The following is a 21,822-nucleotide window of genomic DNA, read 5'->3' on the forward strand; positions in this document are numbered from 1 at the left end:
ACTGATGGGAAATGGGGGCGGGCTTACTCCACCCAAATAGTCCCGCCCACAACTCAGAGGTGAATTTCTGATGAACTCCTGCCGCTCTGCAGAAACTGTCCTAGAAAACGACACGTTTTTAGAGTAACACCATGGTGAGAATGAACAGACCAATGGGAACGCTTTAACCACGATGATCCGACTTTAATGCTAAAACACCAACATTTGTGGTCTCCAGAGAAAAGTTACAGGAATTTGCTAAACAGAAATAAAAAACAGCCAATGAGCAACAACTTTGAAGCCGTTTAATATTCACTGACACATTAATTTCTAATCTAAGTTCACGTAAAGGAGTGCAGGTATGTATAAACACAATATATTCACGAATGAACACATATGTTCATTAATGATTCTGTTTCTTGGGGTAAAGCGGTTCATCAGAGCAGAGTGTGAATCACGTGATCACGTCAGTGAAATTTCAGTTTGGCTCACTAATTGACTCTGTGGTTCCTGTCGGCGAAGCGCCATCTAGTGGCCGCCGGAGTCAGAGAGCGGTTCCGAACAGCCCCCACCTCTCAGGGAGACTGTGGAGCCGGTGTGCGGCGGGGACATCAGCATCTTTGCAGCCACACCGCCGGACTCTGGGGCGCTGTCCTCCAGCCGCGGTGCAGACTGAAGTTACGCGCAGCGCGCGCTGACCTGCGCGTGCCCCGGGACGCTGTGCATGTGAGCGGCTGTGAACGCGAAGGCTTCCATCCCTTCTCCGCACAGCAGTTGTTGCTGTCACCGCTCGGTCCGAAGGCTGCCTCACGCGCACGCGGATCCGGACAGACGCCGAGGATCGCAGGTGAGTCGGAAGCATGACGCTTTTCTTCATTCTGTCATTTTTCTGCGTTTTCATGAACTTTTGCTCTTTAAACCCAGCTTAGCAGCCTCGGAGCTTCTTGTCACGTCTCAGCTGCAGAAAACTGAGTAAAGCATTAAAAAGCTGAGGAGGACGGTGCACCTGTGGAGGCGGCAGAGAACCAGCAAACTGTGTGGAATCCCAGATGTTTGCAGATGTTTCCTAAATGATGTCAGTGCAGGTCTCAGAGAAACACCAGCACATTATGCATTTAGCATAGCAGGCAGGTGGAATTATCTTTATGAATGGCTTCATTAGAAAGTGACTGAAGGGAGATTTGTGGACGTCTCTCCTTTTTTCTCTCTGGTGTGTGTTGATTGAGAGTTGAAGCGAATGCCGATCCATCACATCCTGTTCCTTAAAGCATGCTGGAACAGCCATGCCTGTTTGCACTCTTCACACAAACATTGTGCAGGAACAAATGTGCAGCCTGTTCTTCTGCAAACAAGCCTAAGATTTTAGGACAGTTTTTCAGAAGTGCTCAGTGTTTTTATGCGTAACATGTTGCTGTAAACTTTCATCTGATTTGGGTCACTTGCCAGATTTACAGTGTGAAGATGAAATTCAATCAGACATCCCTGCAGCAGTCTTTACTCAATGGCAGATGGCTTAATGCTCTTGGATCTTGCATTCGTGCCTCTTCATGCCCTCGTTGGCCTTCATCATTTCATTCTGTCCGTCAGAATAAAAAGGAGATTGCTTGAAAGCCGTCCTCTTCAGGTCCAGCCCCACTAGCCACCACTGTCTAAACATTTAAGGTGGGATTGTGATGCGTTGTCAGAAATGGAAGTGGAGCTCAGAGTAAATGCTTGGAGTCCCTGTGTGTCTTAGATGTTGGCTTGCTGGAACAGTGGAAGTTGGAGAATCTGTAATGCGCGGTAAATGAACTGTGCTCTCTGGTGAGGGCATGTTTGTCTGTCTGAGTTAATTCCAGCCCTGAGGAGACAGTTTTCCTCTCTGACATCTACAGCAATTCTGTCAGACCAACATCCGCTTCAGTTTCCGTTTGAAAAATGGATTCAGCTTCTCTCTGTGCGTGCCATCACCTTCAAACAGGAAGTATTTTCCCTCACTGCTTTCTATTTACCTTTATTTTTCAAATGAAGAGACACGTTTGTGCTGCTCCTCTGCATCAGTCCCTGCTTGCAGATTTATTGTGTCATTGTCAGAGCGATCAACCTCCCTGGAAGAGACCTTTCTGAGTGATATCAAAGATGAAAGCAGGGAGAAGCATTTGAAGCCATGCCAGGTCTATCTGTATGAATAATAGGAGCGTGTTTGTCAAGGCGAGGCTAAACTCAAAGCTTAGATTCTGGTGTCAGGACTGATTGTCCAGATTCACTGTGCTGTGGAATAAAAATGACAACATTCATGAGTCAGACATCAACGGGATGCTAAGCATCCCTGAAGGGGGACTCTGCAACCAGGTTGAAGCCCTGCTTGATTAGACATTGTTGCTGCACTCAAGTGGTCATTCTGGCTGCATGTTGGAACGAGAACTTTGGCCTTTGACGGATGGATTTAGAGCTGCAGCCACTCTAATGACGGAGCGGCTGCTGATGCTGAGTTCATTCAGTCTGATGCTGCAAGCAGAGACATTTAAATGTCAGAGGAAACACGCTCAGTCCTCAAAGTCAATATGTAATATTAATGGTGGGGAATAGAACAATAAAATGCAACTTCACAACTGTCAGATGATTCAAATATGTGAGAGCTGATGGAGGACAGCAAAGCAGGAGTATTGCTATGCAGGGTGAGACATAACCAGCGCTAACTCTTATGACAGTTGACAAGCGTCACTTGTAACATAACAGCTTTCCTTCAGAAATGTGAATGAATGCTGGAAACATCTGCCGTTCTGCATGGCACTGTTTCATTTGAGCTGTGGTCAGTCACCGTCTAATGATGCATCATTAAGAACCAGTCTGCAGGGAAGGGTTGTGGTTGAAACCAGGTAACTTTAATGAAGCTTCCAAAACACACAATTACAACCAAACATCTCCTTATTCTCCAATAAGGAAGAATGAAACTGCAGATGCAAACTCTGTGTGATGCAGGCTCTGTCCACACAGATGGAGTAGAACTTACGTGGCAGAAAGCCATTTGCAGGCAAAGTAATATAGAACATTACCCTCCATCCTGACATAATTAATGTTTGAGCTCCATTTAATACCCCAGAGACGTTACTCTGGCTTTGTCCTTCTACACACTGAAATGTTTCACTTGGAAGCAGAATGACACTTTTATATTGTTAAATATTCAAGTAAATCAATTAAAAATAGTGTTTTTTTTTGTTCTGACTGCAGCATGCAGGTCTGTAAATGTAAATAGAGTGAAATGCAGACATGGTATGGAAAAAGAAAGAACACTGAAAAAAGATCAACCATAGAAATCCCAGTGACTGCTTTTCAGGGCTGGAATAACAGAGGCAGCCGCCGTTATTCCCACCAGACTCCAGAATGTTCAGACTTCTTCAGGGAGGCTAGCTCTTCATTTTCAAAATCCCTTTGGATGTTTGCAGGTGTGTCTTGGGTGAAAACCTTTCGGACGTAGCGATGCATTTGTTTCAGTCATTTGGAATTGCACCGTGATAGCTGATGAAGAATTTTGTCCTTTGAAGATGGTAGTGTCTAAAGAGTCAATTTCCCTTTGAAGAGTTATCGACAAATCACTCAGGTGAATTTAAAACCTCCACAAAATGCCCAAAGTGGTTCTTAGAACCCGTCCAGATACTCCACTGTCATCGAAATAACAGCAATAGCATCTTGGTTTCTGCTGGCCTTTTGACAGACTTCTTGTTCCCAATTGGACATAAAAATAAATGTAAATGTGCAGATTTCTACAAACACAACAAGCCCACTGAGGTTTTGACAGTCAGAGCTTAAGAGGAAGCCAGAGTTTAAGAAAGAAACTCTTTCCATCTTTGTCATGACAGAGGATCTTTAAGGTGTCTTTGACAGCAGAATGATCATGGAACCATGAAGAGCAAGTGAAGAACCACAGCTGAGGCTTGGAGATGAAAGTCGTAGATGCTTAGTTTTGTCACCAACTCTACCTGGCCGAGCTAAAGATGCTCTTTACTCTAAGCGGTCACATTTAATCTTTGGAAAGTGGGCTAGAATTTTAGCCCAAACCTTCATTTCAAACGTCGTCCCTTCTGGTGCATTCAGATGACACAATAAAATGAAGGAAGGTTTAGGAAGGAAATGTTTATCAATTCAGACTTCTGTTAGACTGAAGGGGGTTTTGTCATTTATATTTGCTGTATGACCAACAGTCTACAGGGAGTGTGAGAGGATCATCAGACGTAGAAACATCATGAAAGTACGGAAACATAGAACAAGACAAACTAGATGGGGTTTGGCTCTGCTTCTCCCAACTCCAGCGCAGAAAAATCCACAGCTGTTCTCCTTGACCACGAGGATGGGAACATTTATGAAGGCCAGATCTCACTGAAGTACTTTTGAAGATGCTTTTAGAAAAAAAGGTGAGGACAATGATGGAGCCGGGAAGGAGGGAGGGAAGGGGCACAGCAGGAGAAGAGGGGAGGCAGACGAGAGACCTGCTGAAACTAAAGCAGCGGTTGCCACAGTAACAAAGAACATCCATCCGTGTTCAACAGCAAAGCCACCTGCTGTCATTAGTAAGATGACAAACATTCTCCATAGACAGTTGGACATGTCTTCACATAACCTTTCTAATGTCCTACTGTCTTTTAAATCTGAAAATCTTTGTTGTGTCTAAAATATTAGATCTCAGTTCTCTATTTTCAACCTTTCTTCTTCTGGAGGTTTCAGGTCTGTGGCAGCAGCACAGATGTCCTATTTCCATGTCATGTATTTAAAGGAAAGTCATTATGTTCTCTATTCAAAATCAAAACAGCCAAACCAGATATTTTGAGTATTTAGTTTGAAGTTCTTAAAAGGATTTGGATCAGAAATCACATCTGAATTTTTTCAAAGACCATAAGTTGAGCCAAAGAACATCACATTTAAATATTGATCTTCTCTGAAACTGCCTTGTGTTTTTTCCCAGATATACACATATTTAAAAAACGATTAAATTAGACTCACTAGTATATTTGTCATTAGTATGTTTAGTTAAAAAGATGGTTAGTCTTTTGGGGAAGGGGGCGTTGGGGGGCCAGCGGGAACAACATGCTTTTACTGAGGCATCTGATTGGTCAGTTTAAAACTTGAATAACTCACGATAAAGAAAAAATATCTTCTTTCTCTTTCCCCATCAGGGGTCGCCACAGCGAAACAACCTCTCTTTCGAGGACGAGTCGCATGGTTAACTTGGCAATGTTTTACGCCGGATGCCCTTCCTGATGCGACCCTCTCAATTTAACCGGGCTTGGGACCGGCACAGAAGCAGAGAAGGGAATAGGGAGCAGCCCGGATTCGAACCCTGGTGTGACGGACGGAAGGCGCCGCAAACCAGCACCAGCTAAACCGGCTCCCGTGATAAAGAAAAAATATAACAGAAAAAAATAGGATTAGCAAGAAATGTTAAAAAAAAGGGATCAGAGCAAGAATGTTTCCTCTGACCAATAGAATGACTGAGTAACAGCTCTTGATTTCTCTAAAAACCTTTGGGATTCGGCTCCTTGGAGCCAGCAGGTATTTCCTGTTTGGAACGCCAGGGGGGAGGGGCCACTCAGTCGTCCAGTTCTCAAATACAGTCAATGCTACCCAACCGAATACAACGACACTTCCGCTATAGCGTTTTACCGTCAGGACATGTCTACGGATGGTAAATCAAAGTAATAACCTCTTAAAATGTTTATTATAATAAAAATGTTCATAATGAGGAAAAGTTTACTTTAATGTTGGCAAAAAAAGAAAGAAAAATAAATGTTATGGTTCAGGACGGCACTATCCTACTAAGGATTATAAAACGGACTACAAATGTTTTCTCCCTCCCCTCTCCACATGACTAGGGGGGGCGACCTGAGCCTGGGGCCTTGTTCTGGCTCATCACTCTTTTTCTGGCGCCCTCCTCCTGGGTGGAGCGATCGGCCCCCCTCTCGACTCTCTGGTGGACTTCCTGTGGGGGCGGCTGCAGGTCTGCTGGGATCACTTTGTGGGTTCCTCTAGGGGGCTCCGGTTTATGTCTGTGGTTTGGGAATCTGGGTGATGGTGGGCAATAGAAGGATTGTTGTCATGGCAACAGAGCCAGTAACATAGTAAAAGTTTGGAGTGAATGAGCTTGTCTGTTCAGTTTGACTAAATGCAGCTTGAAAACCATAAATACATATTTAGACAAATCTCTGCATAGAAGCTGAAAACAAAAGTAACGTCTCTAACTTGAAGGAAGGTCAGACAGCAGAGCAGAGAGGAGTTCAGGTGAGTAACCTTTTGAAGGAAAACACCTCTTAAGTCCACATTTGGAGTTTTATTTGTTCTATTTAAGAGAACATTCCTTTCATGGTGACGGCACCGATCTTTTATTCAAAGCTTAAACTATAAAACTCTTTGTTGTTGATGTTAATACGAGCAGCTTGATAAATCCGATAGGAATTAAGGATTGTAAGTAGTCACTGCGACATAAGGCAATGCCTGCCGGCCTGTTTTTATTGGTTAATGCGATTCTGAGACTGAGTTTGTGTGAAGTAGAATTAGAACGTGCTCAGCGCTCATCGTATTGACCCGTCCAGCTGCTGTTCTGCACCCAGATCCAGCCCGCAAATATTGTAAGTCCGTTGAGAGCCATTCTCTGTGCTCACCTGCTCAAGACGGAGTTTAAGTTTCCGAGCAGAGTTTTTCTCGGCTCAAGTGAACCCACGCACATCCCTGACCAGGAAAGCACAGTATTTCCTCCTACTTTAGATCTCTGGAAACTGTTTTCAGTTCCCTTCCAGAATGCCTCTTAGAGCTCTGCAGACCCAGTTCAGCACCTCCACATCAACGCAGCAGCAGTCTGCCTAAAGGTCACCTTTTTCTTTGTCCCTCCACATTATCTTCCAGTTTGGTGTTCAGAATTTGCAAAAACAAAAAAGATAAAGGAAAAAGGAAATTAAAAAAGTTCAATAAAGATTTAAGTCTGAGAGCAGCTGAATAACGTAGGGTTTGTTGTTTAGACGATGACAAATTCAAATGTTATGCTTCAGATTGTGTGTAATGAGTTTCTAATGCGTTAGAAACTTCTGCCGTGGATCTGAGCTTTCTTTATAAACACCAGTTGGAACTTTAGTAATTCTCTGTGCCCACACACAATTAGTCCTGCGTTCTTTCAGATATTTCTGTTTACAACCATCGACCAGAAACATCCCATGTTAATACGAGTCACCATTCATTTATGTTTGTCACACACTTAAACACCCACTTCCCGGAAAAAGGAAAAGCTTAACTTTGACTGGAAAAACAACTTTCTTCATCTTTTTGCAGAGAATTATCTATAAAATACAAACAGTGAATTATGCTAAACATTTGCTGAAGCCACTTTTTATCCCAGTTTCCACACTTTCCCATCAGTTTGACGACGGACGCTGCAAGAGTCCAAATAACCACCAAATGAATATCAATCGGCAAAAGTCTGGGGGAAAATCCAAAAATCTGTCAAGAACCGTTTAGTTAAAGCAACAAAAAAGAAAAACATTGAAGTAATAGTCTGTTTTTTCTCCATTTGGAACTAATCTTTTTATTGCTAAATTGCGAGAGTTTGTATTACTGCAGCTCTAAAATCGCAGTTGTTCCTATAAAGTCAAAACACAGCTGTGCTTAAAATAATCTTAGTTTTAACATTTATAGTAGAAGGAATCTTGAAATCCGAAAAATAGGAAAAAGAATCATATTCGTTGATAGAAAACAATACACTGTACACAATAACTGACTCCAGAAATAACACGGACAGTGCATTTGTGGTGTTTTCAGCTGTCAGTCTAAGGATGTGAAAGTTTTGCTCTTCAATTCAAACATGACGAGTCAAACAGCAGAAAACATGTTTAAAATTTTCAAACGCAAACTTTTACAAACCTCAGCCCTGTGATAAGAACATCCACACATTTACAACTCTGGTGTGTCAGAACATTTTAGCCGACTTTTAATCAATAACACATACAATTAAATGTCAACTTGGAAACAATGAGATGCTGCTTCAGTCCATTTTTTGTCTGTATTCCAACTAAACTTATTCATTTTTATCCATCACTATAGCCAGCTGTGAATGAAAAAACCTTTATCCTCCTGCACACGATCATAGAGGGGCAGGGGCTCAAAGTCCGAAAAGCGTTTTGGTCCTTTATACAGTATGAAGTAAGATTTTAAAATAAAGTGTTAATGGACAACTTCTTAGCCATGTGACCCGTGTTGGTGAAAGTTTACAACCTTCTCCCAGGTTGTAAACTTATAGGCACAACTATAAACTCTTATTTCCATCTGATCCTCTAAACTGGATTTGCTGTGATTGGCCAGATTTTAATCCGAAAGATGGTGAAACGGAACAATACAGAATTTTAAAAAGCCAATTCTAATCAGGAAAAAAAGACATTAAACATAAACATTATTAAAGGCTGGGAGAATATTAAACAAAAGAAACTCTTATTGCCACTCAACTGGATTTAAACAACTAGATTTAACGGAAAATTGACGAAGCCACGTGGATGAGCGGTCAAACGTTTCAAGGAAGAAGATTGAGTCCAGCCTCTTTCATTTTCTTAGAACTGCTTTTGGATGTTGCATGGTAATGTTTTCCCACTGGCTCTTAAACAAAAAGATGTCAGAGCAGCACAGTACAGATGACACTTTTATAGCCTGAGGGCAATTAACTAAAATGAAGACAGCTGTGGATCCTAAAACTAGTGTGACTGACAAAGGGTAAAGAAGAACATGACCAAACTAAACCACAGAATCCTTAAAGTTTGTACAAACAAGAGGACCGGCTTTATGTACGATTCTGACGGCTCGTTTTGGAAGTAAAAACAGAGGATGTGGTGAACTTTTATAATAAGTGTGTAATATGGAAATATTAAAGAGCAGTAAAATATCTACAGTTTTATTCTAATAAATACTTGGATTTATTTATTTTTGAAATACTTGACACTTTAGTTTGCTTAGTTTGTTGTCAGTAACAACCCCTAAAAATTAGATTTTCTGTAATGCTTTTGATTGATACGTTGTTTATTTTAACTGACAGCTCTGCTTTTGTCATGATACGTATGACATGGCAGACCCAGATGCTGGAAGCCGGAAAAAAACTCAGACGAAGTAGATAGTTAACAGATTTATTTTTCCAGGTGGGATAGGTAATGACGTATAAGAGTTCGTGGATAGAATGATGGTTATTGGAGTAAGCAGTCTTGCCGATACTTCAATGGCGTCGGAACTGGACACGAGACTTGGTGACGGATTTGGGGACTGGCATTATTCTTGGCCGGTGTCGTGGCGTGGCAGGAGTAAGCGTCGCTGGAGTGAGGCGGACGGCAGCCCGTAGAGATGTGGATTCCAGGTGGACACTCATGGTGATGAAACCTGAGATTGAAGCGACAAAGCGAGGTAAGTACCAAGGTAACGAGACAACTAGACATAACTTGGCGACCAGACTTAAGCACCATTAGGAGTAACAAACTGGCGATGAATGCTGGGGCAGGATCTCCTTATGAAGGCTGGAGGTAGATGAGGTGAGTGTCCACAGCTGGTTCCAATCAGCAGAGCAGAGAGGAGAGGGGGACAGTAGACTGCCAGAGGCACCATGACAGCTTTGTCAATATAATTATCAAAAAACATGACTTCTGTTTTGTTCAAGTTCAAGGATAGTTTATTTTAACCTCTCCATGTTATTTTATTTAATTGTGTATTCACAGCATTGTGAAGTTTCTGATTGTCTGTAGAATAGAATATATTTGTGTCAGCAGCAAATAATGAGTTTTAAAAGTTTTCAAACATCGAATGTATTATTGATGTCAAGATTGAATAGCAGCGGGCCCAGAAGTGATCCTTGTGGGACACCACAACGAATCTCCTTGGCCTCTGATGTCTATTCATCAATCTTAATAGTTTTCTTCTTGTTAAATAGTTCTTGACCCAACTTAACGCCACTCCTCTTATCCCATACACTTGACTGAGAATCAAATAGTTTTTTAAGTCAATTCAATTCCAGCTGCATTTTTGTGTGCAGAGTGTTTGTGATTTCTTCCACTGCATCAATAAGAGACATTGAATTTGATCTGTTTTCTCTGAAACCGTCTTGACTTTCATTTATAACTAGTTTAGCTTGCCTGCCACTGTACAATCACTAGGTTTTATGTGGTGAGGGCAGAAACAAAGCTTTATAAATCTACGCCGAGTTACAGTTTGTTCTAATTTGATGTGATTTAACCAGGAAGGTGGTGGAGGATCCATGCACGTTCGATGCCAGATCAGATTTTTCTGTCACCTCTTTGTGGGGTCTGACACACACAGTCAGGCCGTGTACTGATTTGGGGAAATGAAAAAAAACATAGCAAATATGAATCTGGGAGATGATACAGACGTCAACACAGGTAAACATCAGAACTGTAAAGTGGAAGTAACATTTCTGTCTGAAGACATTCCTGCTTTTGGAACTATTTCACTTGAGGAGAAAAACATTCACACATGATAAAAAAAAGACAGTAAGGAACCAGATCTGTCTGTGAAGGAGACGCATGCCTGAAGCTGGGTTTAAATTGCTCTTAATTTAAACATTTTCTTCAGTTTGTAGCTGGTACTAAAGGAGTTTTTTTTTATCCGGTTGGGGGACTCTTCCCATGGTCCCATTTCATGAACTTTTGTCTTCAGCATCCGCACAACTCAGAAGAATCACACTATCACACTAAAAGTTGTTGCACAATTAGTAATCGGCCTTTGTGTCAGTAAAATAGGTGCCATGACCCAAATGCTTTTCAAATCCTGATACGAAGAAAAGACAAGAAAACGTTTGGCATTAAGGATAAAGATAGCAGCAGCTTTCACTCAGTGAGCAGAGACTGAACTACAAATTTCTTCAAGTTTCCTGGAGGTGAATTTAGGTCAGATTAGACCCTCAAATATGTTGTTGATTTTTGAAAGAATTTGTTTGCAATGAGAAAAGCTGTCATCTGTCCTGTCATTGAACACAACTTTGCTGTCGGTTAACATCCAGCTGGACGACTAGTCAGAGCTCAGCGAGAAAGCACATGTAGTAGAGCAGCAACATTAGAGTAACAGTTAACAGCTGTTAACGTGCAGAGGTCAAACTGACCAAAAACCCTGAACGAGTCTGTTTAAACTAAAATCTAATAACCAGGTGCCGTCATAGAGCTGCCAAAATCAGATTCCACAGAGTACACTTCTGAAAGTTTGGTTTTAATCTAATGTCTGATTTCTTTCAGTTTCTAGCAGTTTCTATCTCCATTCTATCCTTCAAAGGTCATCTGCCAATGACGTTCCAAGCTTCTGCTGTTATTATCCATAAAGAAAGCAACATCTCTGCTTATTTCCATCTAAGGTATAAAAGAAAAATATCTGGTAAACTGATGCATAGAGATTATTGGTATAAGTTGCATTATGTGATAAAGAAAATGATGTTTCATTCAGATAATAAGTCAGATGGGATGTGGGTGGGAATGGCTCTGCTGCGCCGCTCCATGTCCTGCTTCCTCCATCTTCCACAGCTGCAGCAAAGGTTGTCCCTGAAACAGAAAAACATTCCAATATCTCAGATGTGCCACGAGCGTCATCTTCTTTCCCTCTGAATCCTGACTTCATAAATATCAGAATGTGACTTACCCACACAGAGAGACTTTGATTTCCTTTGACTGAAACACAAGAAATGCTTGTTCTTCTTCTCTTTCCACAATTACACTCTTCCTGGTGCTTCCACTCTGATGATCTTTCAGTGTTTTCAATCCTGGTCCTGGAAATAAGGTTCACTGACAGATGAATCAATAAGGGGAAGGATTCCCAAACAGTTAATTGTTAGGTGACTCAGTAAGGAGTAATCTAAGCTTTTCCACAGCATATAGTGCATTTTAAAATGACTGCAAGCCACTGCAGGACCTTTAGTGGGAGTTTTAAAACAGACCACAAGCAAAGAATAATTGCATGGCAAACAATTTACATGCATGAGAATAAAGTTAGGCAGGAGAAAAAAGCAAAACAGTTTTGATGAGTTAAAAAGGCCGTCTGTTAATTTGAAGAATTAGATCCACTTTGGCTTTTGTGCACAGAAAAGATGCAGCCTTTGAGCTTTGGTGCGATTCCCAAAGCTAAAGCCGATTACTTGAATTTGAAATTGACACTGCAGTCTTCTTATGGCAGTGTAGAAGTTGGTTCTCCAGAACGGCTTCATGTTTTGTTTTCAGATCAATGTCTCTTTGTGCGGTGAACTGTGAGGCATTGAAAAACCCACATTGATCCCTGCTTCATAGGGGGGGCACAGGCGTTTAGTGTCGTTTGACTCCCCTCCAAGGCCGCTTTCCTTCAATCACTGCAGTGACTGATTGATGCAGGGAGGTGTTACAGTGCGTAGCCTCATTGATTTTCCTAACAGCCTTGTGACCGTTCCTTTCCTGATGATCCAGTTCAAGCCTCACCTTCTGTTGAGCTTTGCTTGACACGATGAAGCGCAGTTTCTGAGTTGACTCATTCCAGAGGCTAAATAAAACAAAGCCCACATCTGGCAGAAACCAAGATAACCGCTGTTTCATTTTCTCTTTCCAGATGGACTGGATTACACCTGAGATGTGAAGTGTGTTATGTGAGCCAAGGTGTTTTTCCCACCTCACTGGTGGTGGGGAGAGATGCTGCACTCCGTTGCCATGACAGCAGAAGTTCTTTTTGTTCTTGGGTTCCTGATGAGCTTCAGTCTTTGTAACCCTATAGCCACCTTACCTGCGAGTCGAGGTCATCTTGAAAGGGTTCTGACAAAAGCCAGGGAAGACAAACATGGGGAGCAACAGGCGCCCAAGGAGCCACCAGAAAACACTGCACTGCAGCAGTTAGAGGAGATCAATGTTCTGGGCCTAAACAGGACAGCTTTAAACAATGCCAAGCCAAACTTTAGCCCTCTAACAAGGGGAGGATCTAAAGGGGGGAAACCCCCAGAGCTCTGGAGCGAACAGGACAGCCTGAACCAAATAGACGAGGGCCCCACCAGTGATGTTACCCTTTCATTGGATGCCATTGATGAGTATGCCTACCCAGACTACAGGGGGAAAGGCTGCATGGATGAGAGCGGATATGTGTTTGCCATCGGCGAGCAGTTCACACCGGGCCCTTCAACGTGCCCTTGCCTCTGCACAGATGAGGGACCTCTGTGCACTAAGCCAGAATGTCCCAAGGTTCACCCTCGCTGCATTAAAGTGGACACCAGCCAATGCTGCCCGCTGTGCAGGGAGAAGAAGAACTACTGTGAGTTTCGGGGCAAAGTCTACGCCTCTCTGGAAGAATTTAAGGTGGGCTACTTAACTCTATTCTCTCATTTTTGACATGCTTGAACTTGATAGAAGTGCTGACAGAACAGTCCTTTCCGCCTGTGGAGGATATTATAAGCAAGAGAGCCAGTCTTACTGCATGCAAGTGTGCATCCAGGCAGATTTATAATGGCAAAGGTCAGCACTTGTCTTTCCTCTCACACAGAATATTACCAGAGGTTGAATGCAGCTTCAGCAGCCTTTCCATTCTGGCTTTGTTGATGCACATACAGACAGACATGCTAAAGACACAGAGCCTTGAATGCTTTTATCCCCTGCTTCTACTGTGAAAGGTTGGACACGGGATTGCACTGCTGTCTTAGTATTCCATTCCTTATGACTTAATACATTTTACTGACCCAATAAGGCTTTTTATCTATGTAGTCTCTGGCCAGATGGTTGAGACTAATATAAAATATGTTCTTCTAACTGGCAGCATTTCCAACATCTCTTTGTTGAGTCTCAGCTGAGGGAATTCTGCAGGACTTCCACTCCTGCAAGCTGCATACATCAGCTTTTGAGTTTGGTAGAGGGCTTTGAAAGTACACGACGGGCTGGTTTTTGTGCTTGATTGCTACATTTTGGGATAGTGAATGAAGTGGCACGTTTCTCCATTTTTCACAGAAAACCACCATGTGCACGCACAAGCCTCTGCAATGCTTGCAGGATTAACCTTTGTGTTCTCAGTATGATGAGACTGAAAAAGCAGCAGAAAAATGAACCCAGTATTGTCGTGGCTGAATGTGAATCAAAAGGGGCCCTGTCAGTGCTAGCCTTTGTCTTCCTCCTTTCTTGGACTTACAAGAATGCTTGGATGGTCAAGTGCCTTCAAACTATGTTTGTGCACCAAGAAAATTGAAAGCATCTTTCTTTAGATTCTCATTTTCATTGATTTCTTCCTCTGTCCCTTGAGGAAGCCCTTTTGAAAATGAGGCTTTTATCGGCAGTGAAATTGAGAGAGCTGAAGGTTCCCCATAGATGTGTCTTTGTGACACAGAATCAGCCCCTTAGCAGAGCATCCTGACTTTTGCATTGTATTCTTCTGCTTTGGTCAGGCTGTGATGTTTGTGTTTCAATGACACAATGATAGTGAGGAGAGTCTGCTGGTTATTTGCTGGTGTTTCTGTGTATTAACTGTCTGTAGGTGTTAATCAACACTGCTTGTTCTCTTCCAGGTGTCTCCGTGTGAGAAGTGCCGGTGCGAGCCCAGTGGGGAGGTGCTGTGCTCTGTGTCAGCTTGTCCTCAGACTGAGTGTGTGGACCCCCAGTATGAACCCAATCAATGCTGTCCCATCTGCAAAAACGGTCAGATGTGTTAAAAACTTGCCTCCAACACAAGCCTCCTAATGGAGGTTGTGGGTTTGAGATCTTTCTGCCACAGAGCGCTTTAGCTGAGGAAATGAAGTAGCGCAGCACTGATTCTGCTGATGCGAAGCATGCGGGATGCTGGCCTGCAGTGTTTGCAGTATCTTACCACATCAGCTTGGATTTATTTAAATGAATTCTGCTAGAAAATAGGGTTAACAAGCTTTGAGCTGTTTAGTTGTAAAGAATAGGCTCAGGTGTCATCTTCAGTCTGACAGGCTCTGCAGTCTCCTCTGGATCTTTCGTGTTTCCTGTTGGCTGGACAGCTTTGGCCTGTCCGTGCAGGAGGCAGTCTGCATCTCACAGTCGATTAAGCGAAGTTCTTTGCGATGGTTCCCGACAGCGTGTCCTAGATTATGTCCCCTTGTTTTCTTTGTGTGAGTGTAACGCAACATGGCAATGTCAGCAGCACTGCCTCCTTCAGCAAAAAGAATGATGACTTGCGATATGTATCTGTGACTTGGAATCTTAAAGCAGCTGTCTGAGATGAACAGGAGCAAACAATTTGCATGAAAATAGAAAATTCCAGCCCCACATACATGTATTTTTGAATCAGAGATTAAGGAACCATTAATTCTGTTTTATGATGGAAAGTGTGAGGAGCATATTATATATAGCATATATATATAATATGCTATTCATGTTACTTTAAACTGCAATAGAAATGTTGAAAGTCTGTGTTTTGCCTACACTAACTTTCAGATCTTTATTCTAACTAGATATTATATCAACATAAATAAATGGATCAAATCATGAAAATATCTTTTAATTGCCCCATTCAGCATTTTATTACCATCTGTTTATTGGATTTTAATTACCCTCCAAATATGACAAATTTAGCATTTGCTTGTAATAAATGGTCATGACTAGCTATTCATCAAAGCCTATCCAACTTCAAATTATAAGTCTGGTTCTTGTAATTAAAAGGTAAAAAAATGTCTTTTATTGAATGATATAGTAGCTGCTCGCTGTAATCTTTAGGAAAACAGGATGGTCTTGCTTTTTCTTTTTCTTCCTCTACCTTTCTTTTTCTTTTTTTTCTTTTTTTTTCTTTCTCTACCTTCCTTTCTTCCTCCTGCCTGCCTCTGTTTTTCAGAGTCCCACCAAATCCGAAGAGGATTTACTTTTTTATTGCAGGATATATCTTTTGTGTTTTGTGCTGTGATTACCACAGATTACTGTATTAACAGAGCCATCCATGTCAGGAAGTCAGAGAGAAACTGACTGGAAGGAAAGCAGCTGGTGAATATTGAAAAATGCATTCCGTTCTTTACTGCACAAGATTTACCCACAAAGCAAATTCAACCTGTCATTTGTATTTTGATGGATCTAAACTGTAGCTTTTTTCTGACTTTGATTATTTGGCATCTGGTTGATTGATTGATTGACTAGCCACCTAACCCTAATTCTATCCTATACTACCAATTTATTTTCAGTTCTCTCCTGCTCTGCAGATCTCTTCCGGTTCTCACTGTCACTGAAGTGCATCAGGGTTTATTTCCAAATAGAAACTAGCCCCTCAGTTAGTTTATCTTCAGCAGAAGTCAGATGAGCTTTTACCCTAACTAAACAATGCAAACCATCTAAGGCAGGGGTGTCAAACTCATTTTCACCGAGGGCCACATCAGCATAGTGTCTGTCCTCAAAGCGCCAGATTTAACTTTACATGTAACTAAATGTAATGAAAAATAAATGTAACTACTGCTTAATGTTAAATAATTCATTATTTATCTATTATAACTTTTTAAAGTGACAATTACAGCTGCATAGAAACATATGTTTGCCTGCTACTCTAGCATAAATCCTTTTAAATTAGATTCTGTCAGGTTAGGTCATATGGACGGTGTTTAAGTCCTAATGTATAGTTGACAAATCCAATATTTCAAGTCCAATTCCCCCTAGATATGAATAAATACACACCAATTTTTACTTTTTATTCTAAGAAAATAAAAACTTTTATGCTCTCGCGGGCCACATAAAATATCATGGAGGGCCACATTTGGCCCCCGGGCCTTGATTTTGACACGTGAGATCTAAGGACATTAACTTTGGTGTGCACCAAACTAGCCTACATGTCCTTCCTTATGTCCAATGGTGCTCAAAACCAAATGACAGGCAAACAGCTAAAAACAATGTCAGGACCATGAAGTCAGACAACTGTATTTCATTTTACACAACCCTGTTAGCCAACAGTCGTGGGGCAGTCATGGTGCAGAGGAAGAGTGATGGTCCCAGGTTTGGTTCTCACTTTGCTTCCCCATATGTCAAAGTGTCCTTGTGCAAGGCACTGGTGGTCTGGGCAGGGTCTTGTCAGTTCTGGTGCCATCGGTGTGTAGGTGAATGAATCTAAAGTGGCTTGACGAAAGTCCAAAAATTACAGTGGTGGACAAAATAGTTGTTACCCCTCAGTTAAAGAAAGAAAGTCCACAATGCTCACTGAAATGACTTGAAACGTTCAAAAGTAACAATAAATTAAAATTTATTGAAAATTAAATAGTCAAAATCAATGAGCCTTCTGCACCTGTCCACAGGTATTTTGGCCCCCTCCTCATGAGCAAACTGCTCCAGTTGTCTCAGGTTTGACGGTGTCTTCTCCAAATGGCATGTTTCAGCTCCTTCCACTGATGTTCAATGGGATTCAGATCTGGACTCATAGAATCCACTTCAAAATGGTCCAACACTTTTTCTCTCAGCCATTCTTGGGGGTTTCTGGCTGTGTGTTTTGGATGGTTGTCCTGTTGGAAGACCCATGACCTGCGACTGAGACCAAGCTTTCTGACTCTAGGCAGCACATTTCTACCCAGAATATCTTGATCATCTGGAGATTTCATGTTACCTTCACAACTTCCAGACCCCCTGTTCCAGATGCAGCAAAGCAGCCCCAAAACAGAACTGAGCCTCCTCCATGTTTCACAGTAGGGACAGTGTTCTTTTGGTTGGAGAGTCTACCAACATAGAGCTGATGTTTCTTACCAAAAAGCTCCAGTTTGGTCTCATCATTTTCCCAGAAGCTTTGTGGCTTGTCTACATGCATTTTTGCAAATTCCAGTCTGGCTTTTTTAGGTCATCTCCCATGAAGTCCACTCTGGCTCAAACAACCATGAATGGTGCGATCTGACACTGATGTACCTTGATCTAAGAGTTCACCTTTAATGTCTTTGGAGGTTGTTCTGGGCTCTTTGGATACAGTTCCAACTATCCGTCTCCTCAATTTGTCATCAATGTTCCTCTTCCATCGTCCAGGGAGGTTGTCTACTGTCCCGTGGGTCTTAAACGTCTGAATAATATGTGCCACTGTGGTCACAGGAACTTCAAGATGCTTAGAGATGGTTTTATAGCCTTTACCTTTACCGTGTTTGTCTATAATTGTGTTTCTAATGTCCTGGGACAATTCTCTCCTTGTGATGTCAATCAAAGGACAAACCTGAGTTCATCATGACCCCCTGGAAAAATTAGTTCTCAGTCTTCAATGGAAGTACCATCATTTTTGTCCAGCCCTATTTCATTTTTATTTTTTTAATAATTCTGTTAATCAACAATTCAAAAGTAATGGCTGATTTTGATTATTTAATTTTCATTGAATTTTAATTTATTGTTACTTTTGAACATTTCAAGTCATTTCAGTGAACATTATGGACTTTATTTCCTTAACTGAGGGATACCAACAATTTTGTCCACCACTGTACACACTCAAAGATACAAAATTTGAGGTCAAAACTAAACCAAGTGAACAAGGTTTTTTAATGATCTTCTTTCAAGACAAAGATTATTTTTTTGCCACAAATTGAAGATTCTGTGACCTTAGTGGTGGGGCTCAGACAATGAGGCTGTAGTGAGGAAAAACCTTTGAAGAAGTACCGGAAAGTTCCTCCTCAGGTTCTGTTGCTTTCTGATCTACAGATGTTGTTTGGTATTGGCAGATGTTTGGACCTCCAAGGAACTTACTTGCCTTCAAAGTATTACATCAAAGCTCAGCCCTTTAATAAGAAGTTTGAGCTAATCTGCATGTGTTAGACACCAAAAGTAAGGAAAATGAAATCATTAAGTGGACACAAGATTCACAGAGATCGGGATAAATGTGTCAAGCAAATGTTCGGTGTCGAGTTCACACATTCCTGCCTTCTGATAAAATTGCTGTGAAATATTTTTGTGTTTGATGAATTCATCAATTACACATGGGCATTATCTTGGCCTTTTCCAAAAAGAAAAATCAATGCTTGTGTCAGCGCACGGCTTGAGATGTGTTGCCTCGACGAAGGGCGACACCTGGGGAAGAGTCTGGGGAGGAAGATGAAAGTAAGAGGCGTTGCTGACATCCATCCCAGACAGTTGTTCATGAATATCAAAGACCAGCTGTGAATGGCAGCAAGGTCTCGTTTTTTTCTTTCATCCATTATCCTCAAGCACTGGAACACATTGCAATGAAACAGTTTCCTGCCCTCTAAAGTTTTCCACCATCTTGCACAACCAGCCGTGGCATTTCATTTACCAATCATGATTCGAGAAGAGAAGTTGATTCTTCTCCAGCAAAAGCACATTTTTAGTGCTTTTACTTTGTGCCTGCTGGAAAAAAGGTAAAGAGTTGTTTTAAGTTGGTAAAGTTAATTTATATAGCAGTTTTCCCAGAAAGACAAAGTATTTAACGCAATGACAATCAAACCATGTCAAAAACAAGATAAAAAAGAATTCATTACAAAATCACACCAACTTGAAAACTCACATTTAGCTGCAATCTGCTGAAATAAAAAGGTCTTCAGCTGTGGAGCGCAGTTCCAGACTTTGGGAGCTGTCACTTTGAGTGCTTGATTCCCTCGGGGTAAAAATGTTGATGAAGGACAACCAATAAAACCTGACCTGATCATCTAAGAAGCTCAGAGATATAATGAGGAGCCTGACTGTGTGGGGTTTTGAAAAGAAGAACAACATTTTAAAATGAATACTGAAACGAACCAGGAGCTAAAACTGCAGTGATGTGTGCCCTTTTGCTGGTGTGGGTTCACAGAGATGCAGCAGAGTTCTGAACAGCCTGGAGACGGTAAAGCTCCTTTTGGCCTAAGCAAGTAAACAGACCGTTACAAGAATCCAGGCGTGTTAAAACGAATGCATAAATAATCACTCCAAGCTCTGCGTTTGATATCAGAGACCTCAACTTGGAGATGTTCCTTAGCTGGTTTGTATGTTAAGCTGGTGACTGAGTCAAACATGAGAAACCCAATATATTCAAAGGCCTGACTGCACAGATGGGCCAAGGGATGTGATGCCTGATCAGACAGGTCTTCTCATGATTGTTGTCATAGTATTTCATCTGAAGGGAATTAGCCTTTAACCACTGACTGATGCAGGTCAAAACCTTTGATTAACAAGACAGTTTAACTCAGAATAATTACACGAACAGAACAGCTGGATGCTGTCAGTATAGAGGTGATGTGAGATGTTTGTGGACAGGAGATGGCTGTGCTAGAGCAAGTATGTTTAGTAGAAAAAACATTGTTCCTTAACCTTGATGTCATTCACACAAAAGCTTCTTTTTTCCCCCCAAAACATTAAATCTGCATAAGCGAGGAAGAAAGAAAACCATCTTAAGACAGAACCAGACGAAGGTGTTAACCCTTGTGCTATCCTATGACACCCCCCCTTCCATTGAGGTGTTCTCCCTACCATGACAAAGGTGGATAAAGGTGGAAAGATTTCATGTAATCCATGGACACCAGTGAAGATCACATATCATTGAAGAAAAAAGGTTCAGAGCTCGGTCTAGTGGGTCTAGATGACCCAACTCCCAATGTTTATGTGCCTAGGATAGCACAAGGGTTAAGAGAGTGGCCAGATAAAAGCTTGAGGCTCCAAGGATGACTAACTTTGAATCACTCTTCTTCCTGTGACACTACAGCCCAACTGACCTGTAGTATTTTGTGCTGTCTCTGCGACCCCCCCCCCCATCATCAGAATGAGAGACCGGTATCGTTTGTAAGGACGGACTCTTGTTGCAGCTCTAAGATGCTGCAGTGACAGGCTGTTTGTGACCTTACCAGGCTTTGAATGTGCCTCAATTGCATAAAAGGCGTGTAAAATTTCAAATCAGAAGGGTGTGCTATAGCAGAGTTGGGTTCAATTACAGCTACAGTGGATAATGAAAGTATGTGGTCACGTACCTCATTGGTTTCTGTTGTGCCAATTTTAAAACAATTTTTGGTCCCTGATCCTTATCTTACCTTGGTGACATCAGAGTCACAAAACCCACTGGTTCCCTAAAAAGGAAAAGGACAAACTGGCAGGATTTGAAGGCTGTCATTGAAAGATCCCGTCTCTTTATGTGCACAACTTCAAAGTCAATCATAAAACAACGCTACCCAGGACAGTTTTTGTTCATATACCATAACCGAGCAACAAATACGAGGAAAACATTGCCTTTTTTTTTACTTTGGAATGAACTGAGTTACTAATTCACTGGCCGGCTGGGTGGAGTTTTCCAATCTTTTGAAGCCGTGGCACTTTTTCCTTGACAAAAAAGACAAGGCACAACACCAACAAAGGATGTTCAGAAAAAATTAACTCTGTGGTCTGTAAATACTCCAATACAGTCAATAACATTAAAGTGTTCTTAAAAAAAATCAAACACACAAAGGGAAACCTGGTCCTGTTTGGATGAACTCAGAGCTGATTCTGTCAATGAAACAAACAATTCCCCAATGCACACCTGATCATCTCCCCCCACACACCAGCGTACCGCAGCACACTGGCTGAAAAACACTGGCCTAGCGGTATTGTCTGCCCTTAGACTCATAGGTCATAGGTTCAAATCCACATATCAAAAACTCAAAAATGGTCCCTCCCTGTTCAGCACTTACAGCTTTGTGGGGGTTCCCTAGGGCAACTGCTATAGCAGGTCACAACTCCCCCAGACGAGGGGTCAAATATTGGGAAGACATGTTGCACACTCACAGATTGGCTCCACTTTTGTGACAAACCCTAAATGGTTACCTGATGAACCAAACTTGGCTCCAGTTGCTGTTGCTTTACAACCACCTTGGCAGTTGGTTAGCAGTGTAGCAGGTCTGATCCCATAGATGCGCCCCTTTATTGCAACCTCAGTAAGCTAACAAGCAGGGCTTCTTTGGGTGTGTTTGTATCAACTGTACATTTTTAGTGAAGTTAAAAACTT

General features: G+C 41.8%; 1 protein-coding gene across 1 annotated transcript in view; it reads left to right on the top strand.

Annotated features, from left to right (window-relative positions):
- The first annotated feature begins 309 nt into the window (after positions 1-309).
- The window catches only part of vwc2 (von Willebrand factor C domain containing 2), a 31,249-nt gene continuing 9,736 nt past the window's right edge, over positions 310-21,822 (top strand). The window contains exons 1-3 of the mRNA XM_020709822.2: positions 310-826; positions 12,544-13,277; positions 14,471-14,600. Coding sequence (XP_020565481.1) covers positions 12,624-13,277; positions 14,471-14,600 — 784 coding nt within the window. The 5' untranslated portion in view covers positions 310-826; positions 12,544-12,623. The remainder of the gene's footprint in view (positions 827-12,543; positions 13,278-14,470; positions 14,601-21,822) is intronic.

Source organism: Oryzias latipes, chromosome 15 (assembly GCF_002234675.1).
Source record: "Oryzias latipes chromosome 15, ASM223467v1".
In the NCBI taxonomy this organism is placed as follows: domain Eukaryota; kingdom Metazoa; phylum Chordata; class Actinopteri; order Beloniformes; family Adrianichthyidae; genus Oryzias; species Oryzias latipes.